Genomic DNA, 21,132 nt, shown 5'->3' with positions numbered 1-21,132 from the left:
CTGCGTCCACCGGCAATGAGGAAGGAAGGACGGGGGCGGCATGTTCCGACCGCTCATCTCCGCCCCTCCTCAGCTATTGGATGGCTGCCGTGTAACGTCGCTGTGACTCCGCACGAACCGCCCCCTTAGAAAGGAGGCGCTTTGCTGGCCTGAGCGACGTCGCAGGGAAGGTAAGTCCGTGTCACGGCTGTTAGCGATGTTGTGCGCCACGGGCAGTGATTTGCCCGTGACACATAACCGACGGGGGCGGGTACGTTCGCTAGCGATATCGGTACCGATATCGCAGCATGTAAAGTACCCTTAAGTCTATGGGAAACCCGAATAACAACTATTCGGTACTATTCAGGCTTCCCATAGACTTACATTGCGCATCGAATAATCAAATAGTGGCGAGGTATTCGGAAAATATTCGCGAAGCCGAATATTTGAGCTATTCGATCATCCCTATTTATTAACCGGTTGTCAATCTAAACAATCAATGCTTTGGTTCATCAAATCAAAAGTGTTGGTTACAGTAAATTTGTCATTTCTATCAACTTTGATGCAATGTATTTGGACAGCCTAATGTCTAGAGGGCACCTATAAACATACATCATGTACCGAAGATGCAAAAATCTAAGATGAGAAAGATCCGTTGGGATGTAGAGAACGCATTTTTCGCCCTGTTCTTTGATGTAGTTTTCGAAACGCACTTTTGTCATCCTAAAATACTGCTTTTGATATATGTGTACGTGAGGACAAAACCCATTTGAAACTGTTCCCAAATCCAATTTTAGGTCACGCAGTGGAGAATACACCAAGAAGAAGCCTCGAGATTAGAATCTTCTATCGCTGCCAGGAGACAACAGGAGGAGGAACAGCAAGGAAAACAAAGGCGAGAGAAGGAACAGCTCCAGCGAGCAAACCAAAAGGAGAAGGTATAAAAGTTCTAATCATTTGCATATGTTACTTAAGAGATTACAGAAAATATCTTGGTTGCATGCTAATTAAAACTGTTTGTTACTGGCTGGCAGCGCATTGGATAAGCGTGTTTACACAGCATTCCCGGCAAGATTGTTTAAGACCTCGCTAAAGCCATTAATGCCTTGAAGGAACTAAATCTTATCCGTACTGCATTGTGCGCGGAGTGTAATGTATCCTGAATTATTCTGTAAATGTGGGTTTTTGTAACAGTACTAGAGAGACTGTGGGAACGCTGAAAGTGCTGCAGTCAAGTACTCTGCACTGCAGCACACTCCGGTCACAACTCAGCAACTCCTTGCAAGCCACACTTTCCCCACGCTGGGATAAGGGCTCACGTCGTGTTCTCCATAGCAATACAAATAGCGGGAGCTGAAAGATATGAAATCCTGAGTTGTTACACTAATGGAAGCCATTCCCGGAAGAGTTGTTACCCAATTTCACAAAGGATAAATGTGCATGAATACAATCCAAACAACCAAGAGCAATCGCTGCCTCCTTACAGAGGTTTACATCAATACAAATAATCATTTATTTCATTGCCTCAACTCCTTTTCCCCACCAATCTCATGGCACATTCACATTTGCCGATCTGGGTCCATTAACAAACAGTAATTAACTATGTACAAGTCGATTGGCGCTGTTTTACCGGTCTGTGCACAAAGGCCGACAAAGACTGATGAGGACAGAACGATCGTTAATACAATCATTTTTTCCCTAGACAGCATAATGTCGTCAGCAGCACATTCCCTGTTTAATTTTTATTTAGCAAGTTTAACTGCTTCTAGACCACCCATAAACATCCTGGCACTCCATGTAAAAGTCTGTAATTACAGTTTAGAATGTTATCCTAGAATAACTAGTTGCACAAGAACATGCAGGAGCAGGGAGACAGACACGGACTATCCATAGAGAAGGCAGAGATGGTTTTAAACCATCTCTGTCTTCCTCATTGTTGAATGCACAGCGCAGACCAAGGTGGAGGCGAGACTTGCCCTAAGGGTTCAGTTGCACTAGCGTATAACTTCCGATGCGAGAGCATTGGAAGCAATATGCTAATAACCCTCTGGTGCGGGTGTCAGCCACTCCTAGGAAGTGTCTCTCAGGCTATTGGTTAGAAGCACTGGGTACTTAAGGCATGCTCCCACTACAGGAGGTGCCTGGTCAAACCTTGAGTTCAGTTAGTTGAGTCCTGTCTAGCTAGCTAGTTAACAGATCTCTGGCCAGCCCTGTCCTGATTTGCCCTTTCCGTCCTGTCCTGCCAGTACCTGGTCCCAGCCAGTCCTGCCCTGTTGGCATCTGGTTCCAGTCCATCCTGTCCTACCTCTGCCTGGTCTCAGCCTGTCTTTCCCTGTTGGCACCTGGTTCTAGTCCTGTCCTACCTGTACCTGCTACCAGTTCGTCCTGCCTTGTTGGTACTTGTGACTGTGTCTGTCCTGGTTGTGCCATCTGCCTTACTAGTGAGTCTGCCTATCTGTCCTGTATGTTCCATCTGCCTTGGTAGGGGACTCTGCCTGTCCATCCTGGCCATGCCATCTGCCTTGCTAGTGACTGTCAGTCCGTTCTGCCTGTACCTGGATACCAGTCCATCCTGTCCTGTTGGTACCTGCTACCTGTCCGTCCTGCCCTGTTGATGCTAGTGTCTCTGCCAGTCTGTCTTCCCTGTGCTGTCTGCCTCAGCTACCCTGGTGGTCCCTGTCTACACTTGAGACTTAGCCTGTCTGCTCCTATATCCACCCCTGCCCTGGGTGTCAGCAGCCACAGTTCCGAAATCTACCCAACTAAAAAGTAGGCCCAGGGTTTACCTGTGGTCCAGTGGATCCACTTTTGGTAGCTGCAGTACCATCTTCGGCGGCGAGCGTTACACATCATCTGCCAGTCAAGATGTGGCCTCAGCTCCTGAGGCCAAATCAAAAACCTGGAGCCAACATATTACATACCATTATGTCATGTTGGTAAGGGGCTGAAAAAGGCACAAATACAAAAAAAGAATAAGACATAAATGAAAATCAAGTGGAAAAGCCACACTAAACAAAAAAAAGGAACAACGAATGGTCCCAAAGTTTTTTGTTTGTTTTTTTTCAGAAATAGCACCACTTTTATCTGTGGGCTGAGTTTGGTATTGCACTCTAAGGCAAGAGTCACACTTGCGAGTGCCTCACGTGTAACTCGCGCGAGTCTCTCATTGAATCACCCGGCATGGACTCACACTCTCAGGAGAGGAGCATCTCAGCTGCATAGACATACATGCAGCCAACCTGCTCCTGTCAGGAGAGTGCGAGTCCATGCCGGATGATTCAATGAGAGACTCGCACGAGTTACACGCGAGGCACTCGCAAGTGTGACTCTGGCCTAAGGCTGCTTTCACACATCCGGTTTTTGCCGTCAGGCACAATCCGGCGAAATGCGGATAAAACGGATCCGGCGCCGGATCCCGGATCCATTTTATTCCTCATTGACCTGTAGTTGTTTTCAGTTATTTGAGCTGCTGTGACATCACAGGCTTGTTTCAGTTAGGTGAGCTGCTGTGACATCACAGGTGGGATCAGTTACATGAGTTGCTGTGACATCACAGGTGGGATCAGTTACATGAGTTGCTGTGACATCACAGGTGGGATCAGTTACATGAGTTGCTGTGACATCACAGGTGGGATCAGTTAGGTTAGTTGCTGTGACATCACAGGTGGGATCAGTTACATGAGTTGCTGTGACATCATAGATGGGTTCAGGTAGGTGAGCTCAAAATGAGGTAGAGCGTTTATGCACATTGACCTGAGGAAGGCATTTGATTGTTGCCGAACCTCGATGTGTTATCTGGTTGTTTCCATAAAAGTTTGAACACGTTTGGGTTATTCCTCTGCTTCATTAGTGATACGTCTGTTCTATTCTTTTATTTTTTGTATTCATATGTTAGTTTGAAGTATTACCAATTATCCTAGGACTACATTAATTCTGACTAATGGCACTATGTCCTATATCTTCCGGATTGTGCCGGATGTCCTTGATGGAAAGGACGCAGCATGCAATGTTATTCGTTTCCGGCAAAAAACTGGAACACGCCGGATCCAGCGCCGACCGGCATGTTGTATAATGGAAGCCTATGGGCGCTGGATCCGTTGTTATCCGGCATATGATGGAATCCAACGATGGATCCGGTTTTTTGAACTGAGCATGCTCAGTATCACAATGGATCCGTCAAAAAACGGAAGGAACGCATGGAAAAAACTGATGCGACAGATCCGTTTTTTTGCCGGACTGTGCCTGGCGGTAAAAAACGGATGTGTGAAACCAGCCTAAAGCGGGCTTTACACGCTGCGACATCGCTAGCAATGTCACGAGCATAGCACCCGCCCACGTCGGTGGCGCTTCACGGGGTGATCTCTGCCGTAGCGAACAATATCGCTACAGCAGCGTCACACGCAATTACCTGTTCACCGACGTCGCTGTGGCCGCCGAACAATCTCTCCTTTAAGGGGGAGGTTCGTGCTACGTCACAGCGGCATCACTAAGCGGCCGCCCAATAGAAGCGGAGGGGCAGGGATGAGCGGCCGGAACATCCCGCCCACCTCCTTCCTTCCTCATTGCGGGCGGCTGCAGGTACGACGTTGTTCCTCGTTCCTGCGGTGTCACACATAGCGTTGTGTGCTGCCTCGGGAACGACGAACAACCTGTGTTCCAAATGAAGAACGATTTTTTGAAAATGAACGACGTGTACATGACGAACGATTTGACACCTTTTTGCGATCATTACTGATCGCAAAAAGGTGTCACACACAACGACCGCTAACGAGGCCGTATGTGCGTCACCAACACCGTGACCCAGACGATATCTCGTTAGCGATATCTTTGTGTGTAAATGGGCCTTTAGAGTGAGGCCTAACACAGGCATGACTTATGTTTATTAGGAAACAAGACCTACTGGATTTTTTTGAATGTCAAAGTCTGAACTACAGTATATGTATTTCCCATCTACCCACATTACCATAACGTTAGGGAGAAAAGAGAATGGGTTGGACTGCAGGATCAGACTACAGAAACTTTGTTTGTAGTCTGTTACCATGTAGATATAATGGTCTGCAGAACAAAAAAAAATTTATTTTTTTTTTAAAGACTTTTTGAAAGTTTTTTTTTTTACTATTTATTCAATGAGAAAGTTTTTGTTTAGATTTTTTGACTATTTATTCGTTCTGACGCTAAAAATAGAAGAAAATTGTACCGGTCCAGGTAGGAGTCCGTAACAGCAGCTGTTCATGCGGCACAGGTCTGAATTCAATCTATAATAACCGAGTATACAAGTTAAGTAAAAGGTGCAGGTTGGAGAAATTACCCAACAAGTAGCTTTGTCTTATAAATGTTTCCACTTAGAAATGAAATCAACAATGAAACCACAGGAAAACAATGCCGGGGATTTCAAGCCTCACAGCACAATTACACATAACCATATTTGCAAGAAACAATACTCTAGCATTGGGGATTTCTTTGTGCGGCTTGTCACGCAGGCCTCGGCGCAGTTTAGTTTGAAAATTCTTTTTTTTTTTTTTATTCACGCGACAGATACAAAAGTACAAAGCTGAAAAACAGCAAGCGTGGGAAGCGCAACAGAGCCGGGATCTGCAGCGCCTAGAGCAGCTGAAAAAGATAATGGCCCAGCAAGTGGAGAAAGACAAAGAGCGGTAAGTACATTATTGGGCAAGCACCGGTATATTCTAACCAAATGGCTCTGTGTGCCCAGATGGGCCATGACCCGGAGGATGTAGATTCTTTCTGCTCTCGACACAAATGTTTGAAACCAATTTATTTATATGTTTCCATATTTTTTTGGTGAACTTATTTCCGTTTTATTAAAAAGCCCTCATAATCGTCTACTTTAGTAGCGGCCAAGAGTAAATCCCCGAGAAATGATTGCTGTAAATGTTTAATGTTGTGGATGGAGAAGCTGAGCAATTCCTGCAGATTTCACAAATCTTATAGATTAATATTGATCTTGCAAACCCAAGGGAGGGCAGAACCACGGAGGTTTGCAAGGAAACCATTAGCAAATATTCTATTGCAATTGTGCTGGATTACCGAACTGTAAACTTTACGCTTTTGGGTTCACTTCTAAAACTTTCATTCAAGTAAAGTTTGGATACTTTTAGAAACTATTGGAAAAAAACAAAATCCTGAGTCCAATGACCTAATTTACCAATAGGCACAGTGCTCTTCATAAGGCAAAGGGCCTAATATTCTGGTCTATACACTAGATCTGGTGGTAACTTTTCTTAGTGTTTGGACCGCATTATGAATTGTGAGATCACAAAGTTCAGTCATGTGTGCTCCTGATGATATAACCAATGTGTTTATGTCAGGTGGCATCTTTGGTGGGTTCAATTAGGTGATCTGCTGTGACATCACAGGTGGCTTTCAGTTAGTTGAGCTGGTGTGACATCACAGATGGGATCAGTTAGGAGAGCTGCTGTGACACCACAGGTGGATTCAGTTACATGAGCTGCTGTGACATCACAGGTGGGTTTCAGTTAGGTGAGCTGCTGTGACATCATAGATGGGTTCAGTTAAGTGAGCTGCTGTGATATTACAGGTGGCTTTCAGTTAAGTGAGCTGCTGTGACATTACATGTGGCTTTCAGTTAGGTGAGCTGCTGTGACATCACTGGTGGGTTCAATTAAGTGAGCTGCTGTGACATCATATGTGGCTTTCAGTTAAATGAGCTGGTGTGACATCACAGGTGGCTTTCAGTTATTTGAGCTGCTGTGACATCACAGGTAGGTTTCAATTAGGTGAGCTGCTGTGACATCACTGGTGGGATTCAGTTAGGTGAGCTGCTGTGACATCACAGTTGGGTTCAGTTAGGCGAGCTGCTGTGACATCACAGGTGGATTTCAATTAGGTGAGCTGCTGTGACATCACTGGTGGATTTCAGTTACGTGAGCTGCTGTGACATCACTGGTGGATTTCAGTTACGTGAGCTGCTGTGACATCACTGGTGGATTTCAGTTACGTGAGCTGCTGTGACATCACAGGTGGTTTTCAGTTATTTGAGCTGCTGTGACAGAGTTGCTGTGACATCACAGGCAGGTTTCAGTTAGGTGAGCTGCTGTGACATCATAGATGGGTTCAGTTAAGTGAGCTGCTGTGACATCACAGGTGGCTTTCAGTTAGGTTAGCTGCTGTGACACCACTGGTGGATTTCAGTTAGGGGAGCTGCTGTGACATCACAGGTGTCTTTCAGTTATTTGAGCTGCTGTGACATCATAGCTGGGATCAGTTAGGTGAGCTGCTGTGACATCACAGGCTTGTTTCAGTTAGGTGAGCTGCTGTGACATCACAGGCGGGTTTCAGTTAGGTGAGCTGCTGTGACATCACTGGTGGATTTCAGTTAGGTGAGCTGCTGTGACATCATAGATGGGTTCAGTTAGGTGAGCTGCTGTGACATCACAGGTGGGATCAGTTAGGTGAGCTCAAAATGAGGTAAAGCATTTATGCACATTGACCTGAGGAAGGCATTTGATTGTTGCCGAAACACAATGCCCTGTATTATCTGGTTGTTTCCATAAAAGTTTGAACACGTTTGGGTTATCCCTCTGCTTCATTAGTGATACGCCTGTTCTATTCTTTTATTTTTGTATTCATATGTTAGTTTGAAGCATTACCAATTATCCTAGGACTACATTAATTCTGACTAATGGCACTATGTCCTATATCTTCCAGTCAGGAGGCCGAAAATGTTGAAATGAAGAGAGAAATTTCTAGTACAAGAACCAAGAGCAGCATGAATCAGACACTGGCTCTATCATATCTATTCTCTGCTACTCTGCGGCATTACAGAGTAAACATACATTTCAAAGCCGGCCGGGGACCATGTCGCTTTTGTGACTAGTCCTAGAGGCTGGTCCCTGGCGGCTTCTCCTTAAAACACTCCCCTTGAGTGACAGGTCTCTCCTTATACTTACATCCTGTTTGATTAATTGATTTTAAGGCTTTCTAGACTAATTACCTACATCACTTATTAGTTGGTTTTGTGCCAGAACTTTGTACGACAGCTTTGACACATGATGTCACACATTAGACTAGACCCTCTTGAGCTAGACCATGTCTCTAAACACATAATACATATGGTAAAAGTTATAAATGACAGTTTATTGGTACAATTTATGCCAGAATTCTGGAGCCTTTAGCTTTATGAATATTATATTCATTCATTCATGAACTGTGATGTTAGACACTACAAGCAGTATGAATAGAAGGGTAGTCAGACAAGCCAGGATCATAAGCCAGCAGGTAACGTATAAGATCCAGAGAGCAGACAAAGACATGGTCAGAAAGAGGTCCGAGGTCAGAAGCCGGGAGGTAACATATAAGGTTCAGGGAGCAGACAGAGACATGGTCAGGAAGAGGTCCGAGGTCAGAAGCCGGGAGGTAGCTTATAGGGTTCAGGGAGCAGACAGAGACGTGATCAGGAAGAGGTCCGAGGTCAGAAGCCGAAAGGTAACGTATAAGGTTCAGGGAGCAGACAGAGACGTGGTCAGGGAGAGGTCCGAAGTCAGAAGCCGGGAGGTAACGTATAAGGTTCAGGGAGCAGACAGAGACGTGGTCAGGAAGAGGTCCGAAGTCAGAAGCCAGGAGGTAACGTATAAGGTTCAGGGAGCAGACAGAGACGTGGTCGGGAAGAGGTCCGAGGTCAGAAGCCGGATCAGAACACTTACACCAGACAGGAGCCAGGAGCACACTGAGCAAACAGGAGGTTGAACTTGTGAAGTTCAGACAGAGCAAGCCTAGTAAAGAAGCAGAGCAATCACCAAGAACGAGGCGCATCTGTGAAGGCACCTCCCAAAAGCAGCATGGACCCTAGTGCTGAAAGACAACCTGTCAGCAAGTGCACAAGACACAGCAGATCTTTTTCAAAAGCTGTGACAAAAGCATTACAAATGCAAAATGCTCCTCACAGTGGAACCGTGACATGGAGATTTAAGTCCACCTTAAACAACTATAGTTGTTCCATTCATCCACCTACTTCTCACTTATTAGTTTGGCCAATGTAAGATCACAAATTGTCGTTCTGTCGATAGATATTCTAATTGACTTTCAAATGACCATGACTGAGCGACTAAGAAGGTCTTTTTTCATGTAAATTGGGAGCCAAGACGTTTTTATTTCTGACCACTGTTTATCTCCAAGAGGTTTAAAGAAGGTCCAGCTTTTGGGTAAAACAGTAAATGTTTACTTTAAAGCCATAGTGGACATCAGTTTCTAACGACACAGTGTTATTAGTCCTTGCGGAGACAAGCGATTGGTCATGTTGAAATCCAACATGTCTGATCTTTCTTTACCCAGAACATCAGGGGGGAGTTCGGTGAACCCCATACTTAAAAGTTGGGTTGACATTCATTGGGTCGGCCTTGATACTATGCACTTGTAGCAAAAGGAGTCCATGTATCCAGTCTTAGAAAGAGAATCGCACTTCACTGAGAAGCTTTGCTCAAGGCTCGTATTGCCATCTTCTTCTACTATATATTACTTTTCATCTTCCTGACTTCCTCCACTCATCTGCTCCTTTCCTTGTGTCTTCGTTGTGAAGGATTATAAAATTAGCAGGACGACTATTGATCCAAGAATAGACACCAAAACTCCTCCCGTCATCATCGTTCATGAATCCTGCCAGGAGCCGTGGTCTGAATGCAGATTCTTGTTCTGACATTGTATTAATGGGAGCAGAGAACAGCGATAAACTGGAGATGTAATATTGTATCGTCTGTGAATGATCAGTCATTCCTACAATTCATTGAATTAATTCTCCAACTACATTTCTTCTCAGGGTTGTCTATCGTCAGGAGTTGTTAGAGAAACGTCTGATAGAAAGAAAGGAGGTGGCTCTTCATGAGGAGCAGGTAGAGCTAGAGAGGCAGAGACGGCTTGACGCTCTACGACAGCAGGTAACGTGTGGTGGCACTCATATACTGTAATCGTCTATATATTAAAAACTTGAATACAACTGTCCTACATCTTATGGGAGGTCTCCTACAGTTACCACTTATTACCTATCCACCCCCATTGGACGCCCGTCCCAAGTGTGGTGGTGCATGCACACTGCTGCGTCACTTTAAGTCTGCGGGACTGATGGAGAATGTCAAGTACAGCGCTCAGTCCCATTAATGATGAATGAATGATATGGCAGTGCACAAGCGCGATCATCACTTCATTCAAACTGGGAAACACTGGAGCCCCAATACTTTAATAATGGGGGTCCCTGTAGTACGATCACAAGCAAACAAAAATTTGTCTCCTCTCCTGTAGCTAGGTAATTTTTGGGAACGTTGGGACAACCCCTTTATGTAGGCAAGAGGACAGAATATGTCGCTGAAGTATATGGATCCTTGACATATATAACAAAATGCTGCCCCTTATGGAGGGACTCAGTGCACCCCTGCCTGGTCCTGTTATCTGCCATTGTGATCCAGAAGTTACTTGATATCTTAACAACAAAAACTTAAAGGGAACCTATCACCAGGATCTTCGTATATAACCTAAAGCCAGTGCTATACTGACAGTATCAGGCTGAGTCTATACATACCGTTAGTGGTCAGCTCTGATGTTTAGGTTTTGAAATCCAAAAAAGTAAAGTTTATAAAATTAGCTGGTTGTTGAGTGACAGTTGCACTGGAGCAGATATCTGCATAGCTATCCCCTCCCTCTGTTAGAATTAGCATAAGTATTATACAAATAATTCAGTTTCTGTTGCAGGACCTGTGTGAGGTCATACCCATGTGACCAGAATGGGCGGGACCTCAGCCAACAAAGCTGGATACCAGGTCACATGGGTATGACCTCACACAGGTCCTGCAACAAAGTGAATCGTTTGTATAATATACAATAACTATGATTATTATCTGCTCCAGTGCAACTGTCACTCAACAAGCAGCTCATTTTATAAACTTTACTTTTTTAAATTTCAAAACCTAAACATTCGAGCTGCCCACTACAGGTATGTATAGAATCAGCCTGATAGTGCCAGTATAGCACTGGCTTTAGGTTATATACAAAAATCCTGGTGATTGGTTCCCTTTAACTTTATGTTATGGCCCGACTTCAGGGCTCGATCTGGTGACCCCTGGTTCTGTGGTCGGTTTCCCTGTCTGTTTACTCACCGTCTGTTTTGTCTCTGTCCAATTGCTTATAGTTCTTTTGTCTTTCCTTTCCTTTTCATTGCTTTTCTGTATTACTTCTATTCATATGTTTTCAATTCCTCGTCTTGTTGGCCCTATCACGTCTTGTGAGGGGCTATTCCAATATAGATGTATGTTTGGAGTCCTGGCTCCTCAGTTAAGGATTATTTTACTGATTTATCTTTATTACTTTTCCCTGTGGTTTTGTTTGAGTTTCTCTTTCCAGCACTCTTCTTATTCTATTATATTTAGGCGGTGGGGGCTTCCCACGTATTCCGTTAGTCTTCTGGGTTTTTTCCATCTTTCTGTATGACTGTGTGAACACGTACCATAGTCCTGTGTCTCACCCTCTGCCCGTGTGTACATCATTTATTGTTGTTTTTGTGTTTCACTTGGGTTATAGTTGAGGGTGCAGTTAAGGACACTCAGGGTCATCCGACATTGAGTGGGGGCGACTTTGCATAAACTCAGGGTGCAAACGTTTGCTGTCAGGCAAGGACAAATCAGGGTCAGATTTAATGCTTCTCCGAGCTGTATATTGCAGGTTTTACATCTCCCCTGGTTTGTTCATCTCCATGTGAGTGGTAGGGCTCAGTCATTACACTTAAATTATTTATGCATTAAAACATTGTGTACTTTTAGGGACAATGTAAGAATTAGAAAACCCAATCACTTAGGTAGGTTAATGTAGTATATTCCACATTCCTTTCTTAAATTGACACAGAACACTATTGTGGATTGCTGTTTTAAGAATATGACTACTTACCGGTAACATTTTATCTCTACCCCTGATGAAGCCTCTGTCATGGTGAAACATGTTGGGGAACCGCTTCTAATGTGTGCTTCAATTTTACCCAAACACCATTCGTTAGTCAGCTAATAACAATAGGATAGCAATCTGGAATACTATCCTGTGACAATTCATGCACTAAATGTGCTAGGTATTACATTAATGATGAGGGAACCTACCAAGTATTTGGATTTTTAATTATTTCAGTATCCCTAAAATTACACAATATCACTGTGGTACAGAATGTGACATCGCGTACATGCCGATTCAGCGATTGTTCTCATAGATCCTTGATGAATACAGAGGGCTTCTTTAGAGCGAAATGTCTTAAAGGATGGGATTGAATACTTATTAATAATACTTTATACTGGAGAATTATAGCACTTGTGCTAACACATCAGGCTCTGAATTTCCTTAAACAGGTGGCGGTTATAGCTGAATTTGATCCCGTCAGAATGATGAGTGACACACAAGCATGGAAAGCCAGACTCGGGATTGGGGTAGAAGAAGAAGTTGCCCTGCAAAAACCACTTTTTGATTTGCACACATACAGTGAACAACAGGTCTGTGCAAGATGCGCTAAACTTTCCTTTAACTTTTAAATACTTAGTTGTCTCATTAGAGACTGCCTCTTTCAAAGTTCTGCTGTGCAAAGTGGCGGACACACAGGCCATGCAGACTGAGCGGCTCTTCTTTCTGGCTTATATAGACGGATATTATATAATTATATTATATATATTATATATTTATAAATACATGGGTGGATTGTTCATTAAACGACTCCATTAACACTAAAATGATAGCATTACTATAGGGTTAAAGGAAAACGATTCCCAATTTAAGTCACATTTTCAAAGAACTATTATGAAAGTGTCTTGCCCACTGGCTGTGTCTGGTAATGCAACTTAAAGCAGATCTGTCTCGAGATTTCACATTACAATCTACATATATTATTACATAGATCTCAAAGACCTGATGATATTGGTGTACTTGCTTTGAAAATCCATCTCAAAAGGCTGTGTAATTGTCATGAAGTATAAGGGGATAACCGGGGAATGAGGCTCCTAGACTGGCCCTCAGGTTAGGAGAGTGCCCTAGCTGTCCATTATCCCAAAGGTACTTCTGATGGTGAAGAGGTCTGGACTGCCAACCTAGCCCTGCTCCTGGCCAGCCCTGCTCTAATACCCCCTGTCAAACAACCCAGGGGAGGGCTGGGACAGGAGTGGTTAAACCTACACAAAAAGACAAACTGGGAAACCAAACCTCTAACTCACAGCAATCACACACAAAGGTATTAGACAATACATGATCAGGAGGAAATAAAGAGCAGGGAGGGAATAAACACACAGCAAGAGAATTCCCACAACACACCATATAACACTCAGTAGTTCACCAGCAACTGGATCACAACAGCACATGGACCGCTATTGCTTAAAGCTATAATCTGCACATGACGGCAGTTTCCACCATCTTAAAAAGGCGGGGAGAATCTGTGATAGGTTTGTCATAATATGTGATCCTAGAGGTAACCTCCAGGCTAGGAGAGATTAAGCCCTGTTAGCCCTATCACTATTGAGCACAGAACTGGTTGATGTCTGAGCCTGCCTGTACAACTCAGAAGCCCCAGAGAATGCACAGTGTGGAGTGTCAGAGTCTGTGGTGGGAACAGCGCCAGATAATCTAGGTATTAAAATGAACATGGTATGAGTCCAGCTGAAGAATGAGAGTCCAAGTATATTCAGTTTTCTGCTCTCCCAGCCTGACTGGCAGCTGCAGCTTGTACTAAGCACTGTGAGATCTCAGCAACAGCAGGGAGGAGGAACACTGAGGAGCTGCCAATCAGACTAGGAGGGTAGAGAGACAACTGAGGAGCTGTAGGAGCTGTCAACCAGGCTAGGTGGGCAGAGATTCAGCAGAGACAGGAAGGAGGAACATTGAGGAGCTGTCAACCAGGCTAGGAGGGCAGAGATTCAGCAGAGACAGGAAGGAGGAACATTGAGGAGCTGTCAACCAGGCTAGGTGGGCAGAGATTCAGCAGAGACAGGAAGGAGGAACATTGAGGAGCTGTCAACCAGGCTAGGTGGGCAGAGATTCAGCAGAGACAGGAAGGAGGAACATTGAGGAGCTGTCAATCAGGCTAGGTGGGCAGAGATTCAGCAGAGACAGGAAGGAGGAACATTGAGGAGCTGTCAACCAGGCTAGGTGGGCAGAGATTCAGCAGAGACAGGAAGGAGGAACATTGAGGAGCTGTCAACCAGGCTAGGTGGGCAGAGATTCAGCAGAGACAGGAAGGAGGAACATTGAGGAGCTGTCAACCAGGCTAGGTGGGCAGAGATTCAGCAGAGACAGGAAGGAGGAACATTGAGGAGCTGTCAATCAGGCTAGGTGGGCAGAGATTCCACAGCAACAGGAAGGAGGAACATTGAGGAGCTGTCAATCAGGTGGGCAGAGAAACAACTGGATGTATAAACAATTAGGATAATACATCTGTTTTTACATGAATTTCTCAGCAAATAAACAAGCCAAATCAGGTATAAGAGAGCTAATTAATTCATCAGTATGATCAAATCTGATGATAGATCCACTTTTCAAGTGAACAGAGATGAGCCGCAATACCAAACACAGCCTATGAACCACAACGGCACCGGACATGGATCCGCTGTTCTTGTAATACTCAACAATCTATTTATTTTGCTGTTATCATGGTCATTTATTACTGCATTATGTAAATAATAGTAAAATAATTTTAATTTGCACGATGTGATTAGATTAGATGAGCCAGCTACACCTCATACCATATGTATAGAACCTGGCAGATAGCAGAATAAATACCAAAGGCACCATATATAATATTGTCCATGAAATATTTATAGTAATTGGTTGTACCTAGAGACACACATAGACAAACTAAGCAATAGATAAAGGATAGCATCGCCAGTGTGATATTTGTATGTTATATCTATTCTTATAGTATGTACTCCACCATTTTAAATGCAAAATGTATCTGATTTATATATAATTGGCCATTAATTCCATTGATCAGTTTTAAAAAAATAAATAAATCATACTCCGTGAATTTTTCTAGTTTTTCATGTTACACAGTCATACTTAAATATATTTTATATGGATTTCATGTGATATACCAGCACAAGCATGTATGACGTGGAAAGGAAATGATACATGGTTTACTAAGGCTGTGTGCCCACGATCAGTGTTTGCAGTGTTTTAGATGCAGTGTGTTTTCCCTACGTCTAAAACACTGCGTTGTACAGTACAATGAATACCAAATTGTGTCGCCACAAGGAGATATACACAAATAAACAAAGAAAATTAATAAATAATGAATAAGTAATCTCCAAAATGGAGTCAGGCTACTACGCCAGAACAAAACCAATAGAGAAGGTAGCCAAGGACAATACAATAATAAAATATCAAATTTTTATTAAAGATAATGGTAAAAACAGTACATGCAAGGGTGAGTAATGAACAAAGTGTCGAGGCACCACAAGACTCAGCAAATGGGTTTGCAAACAGAAAATCAATAGATTACATAGGGATAAAGGTATATATTACATTCTAAATATCTGTCCCCATCATGGGTATAGCAGTCATTTAGATGAATGTGATCTACAGGCAGATCATATGATATAATTAACTGTTCGCATATTACTAAAAGGGATAAACACAGGCAGAAAAAAACAAGGAGAAATACCAAGGAAATCCCATCATAGGGGTAGATTACCTGTCGCCATTAGCCACTGCTGAGCCACACCGAAGTGTGGCTAATGGCGACAGGTAATCTACCCCTATGATGGGATTTCCTTGGTATTTCTCCTTGTTTTTTTCTGCCTGTGTTTATGCCTTTTAGTAATATGCGAACAGTTAATTATATCATATGATCTGCCTGTAGATCACATTCATCTAAATGACTGCTATACCCATGATGGGGACAGATATTTAGAATGTAATATATACCTTTATCCCTATGTAATCTATTGATTTTCTGTTTGCAAACCCATTTGCTGAGTCTTGTGGTGCCTCGGCACTTTGTTCATTACTCACCCTTGCATGTACTGTGTTTACCATTATCGTTAATAAAAATTTGATATTTTATTATTGTATTGTCCTTGGCTACCTTCTCTATTGGTTTTGTTGTACAGTACAAGCACAGTGGATGGGATTTCTAGAAATCCCCTGCCCACTGTGCATGTGCGGCCCGCAACGTAAACTGATCTCCAGTGCGGCATTCAAAGCCGCAAGCATGGCAATTGTTTGCTGCAGAGTTGCAAGCGACCTCCATAGGGAGAACACAGCATGAGACCACAACTGCCCGAGCCCGGACCGTGGGCATGGGCAGCTGCATTCTCCTGTGGAGGAGACTCATTGCCCCGCAGATCAGAACCCGCCACCTGCAGGACACAGCGGGTCCTGATCGTGGGGACCTACTCTAAATATTTTAAAAAATATAAATCTGAAAATTCAGCCCCCCTGAGCCATTATTTTGTAGGACCTCCTTTTGCTGCAAATCTATTGGGGGATGTACGGTATCTACCAGGTTTGCACATCTACAGACTAAAGTTTTTGCCCATTCTTCTGACGTCTGCAAAGAGCAATTTTCAAGTATTGTCATAAATTCTTGGTGGATTAACATCTAGACTGTGACTGGGCCATTCACACACATATGAATTTACTGTACCCTCCATTGTAGCTCTGCAGGGTGTTTAGGGTCGTCCTGCTGGTAGGAGAAACTATGTCCCAGTCCCAAGTCTTTTGCAGCCTCTAACAGGTTTTCCTCCATCAACTCTGACTAGCTTCTCTGCCACTGCTGAAGAAAAGCTTCCCCACAGCAGGATGCTGCCACCACCATGTGTGACGGTGGGGATGGTGTTTTTAGGGTGATGCACATTGTTAGTTTTCCACCACATATAGCTCTTTGTATTTGGCCCACAAAAGTTCTACTTTGTTCTCATCTGACCAGAGCCCCTTCTTCCACATGGCACAGCTAGTATGTGGAAGAAAGTTCTCTGGTCAGATGAGACCAAAGTAGAACTTGCGCTTACCTTCTTAGCTGGATTTCTTCCACTAATGTAGAGGTAGTTACTAAATCTGTAAATTATCTAAAGAAGTTGGTAATGCTTCCAGATATATTTTAATTCCAATTATCTCTTCTTGTTGTTTTCTTGTTATTTAAATGCCTAATTGTAACACTTCTTTTTAGCCACTTTTTTATTTTTCTATTGCCCAACACCGATAATCAACGAGATTTTGATGACTTTTTACTGTGATGTGACCAGACTGACAGCATGTACGGCTCGGGGAGTCTCTAGTGAGGTGTTCATCATAACCCAGAGACGCGCCTGTCGGCTGCTTCATATACTCATCTCTATCTGACACCTCCAGATTCATAACCATTGATAGACAAGCCAGCGCCGCTCGGTTGCTGAAACTGACCTTTATCGCTGCAGTCATGTATTTTTTTCTGCTTTGTAGAAAAAAAGGAGTTGATCTAATCCTCTGAGAACCAAGTAAAAGATGATCCGAGTAGAGATGCACAAACCTTCTCACCAGCGGGGCTGACCTACTTGCCCGTACAAAGCGAGTCAGCAGTCACCAGCGCTGCAGAAAGTCACTTCAGAACATTTCCAACATTTTACACTAAATACGCTGCATTATGAATAGGCAATAGTAATCGAAAGTCTGGATTTGTAGCTTCGAGAGTAGAAAAAAAATTGTCAAAAATATATAAAATATTAGAAATATCTAAAAAAAAATTGTTTTCATTTAAGGGGGTCATGCAACTATTTTATATGACATTTTTATTTAATGTAGATCATTTTAACCTCCTCTTCATGGGGAGATTTTTGCTTTTGCACTTTAGGTTTTTCTTCCCCTTTCTTCTAAGAGCTATACAGTGTGTCCACCCATATCCTGTTCACCACCATTAACTTGAGAACGGCGGCAGCTATAGGCATAGAAGTGGTGTCTAGGTATAGTAAAGTAGCCATGCGCTACGTAATGAAACTACGTATAGCGCCACCTGGTGGAAAACAACGGAGTTAGAATTTTTATCTCAAAAACGGAACGAGATAGAGAAAAAAAGTGAATTACAAAGTTGTAGGGCATCATCAATTCAATACGAATCGACACCTTGCATACAGAAATGCTATGATAAGAACGTATAAATCTCACAAGGCTGCGGATGTGAAGCGATACCTCATGGAGACCTTCCTACAAGTCATTGGGTATGGTGGCTGCATGGAGTGGCCTCCACGCTCACCTGACCTGACCCCATTGGACTTCTTTCTGTGAGGTCACATCAAACAGCAGGTGTATGCGACCCCTCCACTATCATTGCAGGACATACGACGACGTATCACAGATGCTTGTGCAACGTGTCACCTACCATATTGCACAACGTGCAGCAAGATACAGTATGCTGTGCAGAGTCCAGATGTGCATTGCAGCTGACGGGGGCCACGTTGAGCATCAAAGTTAAATGAGCGACATATGCGTGACCAGCATTCAATGTTTTGGAGGGGGTCATGGGTTTCATATTTTCATATCATAGCATTTCTGTATGCAAGGTGTCGATTTGTATTGAATTGATGATGCCCTACAATTTTTTAATTCCCTTTTTTTCTCTATCTCGTTCCGTTTTCGAGATAAAAATGCTAACTCCGTTGTTTTCCACCAGGTGGCTCTATAGGTGGTTTCATTGTGTAGTGCATGGCTACTTTACTATACCTAGCCACCACTTCTTTGCCTATAGCTGCAGCCGTTCTCAAGTTAATGGCGGTGGACAGGATATGGGTGGACACACTGTATATATATATTTTTATTTTGTCAACATAGATGCATGATGGCTTGTTTTTGGAAATTATTGCACACGTCCTGTTTACACCATAGTTTGTAACTTTTTTTTCCATCTTTTGATCACTTTTCTATAGATGACAATATTATGCATTTATAATTTACTCCACTTTGTGGCATAAATCTACACTAGCCATCTGACGGACTCCCAGCTAATGATGCTTCTTACTTTATTAAGAAGGTGCACCAGTGAAGAAATTAGGTGCATCTTACTCCTCCATGCTTATTAGTAAAAAAACGGCGGTTTTAATAAATGTGACAAAAAAGACAGTTGCACTCTGAAATGCTAAAGCATACAAATCATCAATGTAAGAATATATGACTATAGACTTGCATTATTGTTTAAAAAAATCTATTGAAAATTTAGATATTTAGCAAACAAAAATGGCCATTTGTATATGTGCCCAGTAGCCATGAGAAGGCATACCTCGTATACTGGGTACCTACTCTAAAGGCCACTTTACACACAGAGATAAATCTTTGGCAGATCTGTGGTTGCAGGGAAATTGTGGACAATCAGTGCCAGGTTTGTGGCGGTGTACAAATGGAACAATATGTCCATGATTTCACTGCAACCACAGATCTGCCAAAGATTTATCTGTGTGTGACTGGCCTTAGAGCTGCTCTCTGGGTGAAAAACCTCCTGCGTACGAGAAAATAGGAAACTGCTACTACTGAATAAAGTCACCTGTGGCTAATGGGGGGTGCACGGTCAGAGGGCATTATTTTTTTTGTTATATGTCAAGTTCGGTTTTGCACCTGTTCAGGCTGCATGTTGGGAGTGCCATCAGTCTTTTTGTCTACATTATAGAGTCATACCCTTTGACAGTACACCCCTTCCCCCATTAGCCACAGGTGACCATCAATAGTATCAGGTTCCTTTTTGCCCATACAAAGGAGGTTTTTAATCCAGAGAAAGGCATTAGAGTAGGTACCCAGTATATGTGATAAGCCTTGACGTAGCTACTGGGCAGATATAAAAATAGCCATTTTTGTATGCTACATATCTTAATTTTTCCTAGATTTCCTTAAACAATAATGCATATCTATATTCTTACATTGATTGTTTGCATGCTTTAGCATTTCAGAGTGCAACTGTCTTTTTTTGTTATTATATGTCATGTTCGGTTTTGCACCTGTTCACACTGCATGTTGTGAGTGCTGTCAGTCTTTTTTAATAAATGTGAACCGGTGGTAAAACATGAACATCATATTCTTTGAATACCCCTTAAAATCCTTCTATTTTTATTTTTACAATGCAGATCATCTGTGACCCGAGGGTCCGAGTTGAGATGGCTCTACGAGAGGCCGGACTGCACAACACCAACTATGCTAAAGAAATCCTCCCCAAAATCCTCCCACCAAAACCACCGAGGAAAGACATGGAATCCACGATATTCAGAAAATAGCCGAGTCCTGCAGTGTACGGTGCAATAGTCCATTGTGTTATTGGGGGGGTCTTATATCACCGTTGACACGGAGGGACCTCTCCATTACACACAGACCCGGCAGCTTTCTCGCCGTAGATCATCATGCGCTTGTACAGTAAGCGTCTCTTTATGCAGCGTGAGGATGGAAATTGAGACATTAGATGTGAGAGATGGACTGGAGGTGACAGCTGCATTGCTCCGGTGGAATTTCGCGGCTCTTGTTTACTCCGTGTTTATTGCTACATCCAGCGTAACATAAATTGGAGAATGGTCGCTGACTTCTGGTGGCTGCAGGGGGAGAATGTATTTTAATGCATGAGTTGCGTGAATGCCTGTATAAACCTCTACGTTCTGCCATTGCTCATTATCGGGGAATGTCCAAGACGGAACATTTTTCATCCAGGTCCGGGGTGACAGGGGTAATAAAACAGTCTTGATTTCTTTATATACCAATAATAAATATTTAAAGATTTTTTTTTTCCTGCTTTTGGGTATGTACAGGTATTACTACAGGGATCTGCACAACTCCGCAGCTTCATCACTAATGTATAAAATTTCTCCTCTTGAATTTAATTTTGATTATTTTTTTATCCTAAATGGGTTCAAATTTTAGTGCTGATTAATTCTTTAAAATATATTCTTAGCGTTCACGGTTTCTAATCCATTACAGACACAGGTATCAACCAAAATATTCTGGTTGCCTGCAGCAACCACTAGGAAGAGCGAAGGACGGTACTCCATACTTTTATACATTTAATTTAAAGGGTTTTTCCATTTCATCAAATCTGGACTCCCAAATGCATTTATATTTATAAGGCCTCACTCTTACTAGCTGTCACGTCTCCAGGGCCTACTCTGGAGACGTCTGCCCCGGCACCAGGTGCCGCTCTACTGTCACATCTCCACCAGGGCCTTCTCCGTT

General features: G+C 43.1%; 1 protein-coding gene across 3 annotated transcripts in view; it reads left to right on the top strand.

Annotated features, from left to right (window-relative positions):
* The window catches only part of CCDC148 (coiled-coil domain containing 148), a 214,909-nt gene extending 194,226 nt beyond the window's left edge, over positions 1–20,683 (top strand). For 2 of the 3 annotated variants that reach the window (XM_075317245.1, XM_075317247.1), the window contains exons 11-15: positions 777–917; positions 5,515–5,633; positions 9,773–9,890; positions 12,333–12,473; positions 20,043–20,683. In XM_075317245.1, coding sequence (XP_075173360.1) covers positions 777–917; positions 5,515–5,633; positions 9,773–9,890; positions 12,333–12,473; positions 20,043–20,189 — 666 coding nt within the window. In that variant the 3' untranslated portion in view covers positions 20,190–20,683. The remainder of the gene's footprint in view (positions 1–776; positions 918–5,514; positions 5,634–9,772; positions 9,891–12,332; positions 12,474–20,042) is intronic. The other variant, XM_075317246.1, reaches the window with a different exon arrangement.
* Positions 20,684–21,132: the final 449 nt, after the last annotated feature.

Source organism: Anomaloglossus baeobatrachus, chromosome 7 (assembly GCF_048569485.1).
Source record: "Anomaloglossus baeobatrachus isolate aAnoBae1 chromosome 7, aAnoBae1.hap1, whole genome shotgun sequence".
NCBI classification, from domain to species: Eukaryota; Metazoa; Chordata; class Amphibia; order Anura; family Aromobatidae; genus Anomaloglossus; species Anomaloglossus baeobatrachus.
Note: the sequence above shows the minus strand (reverse complement) of the source record. Positions and strands in the feature narration are given on the sequence as shown.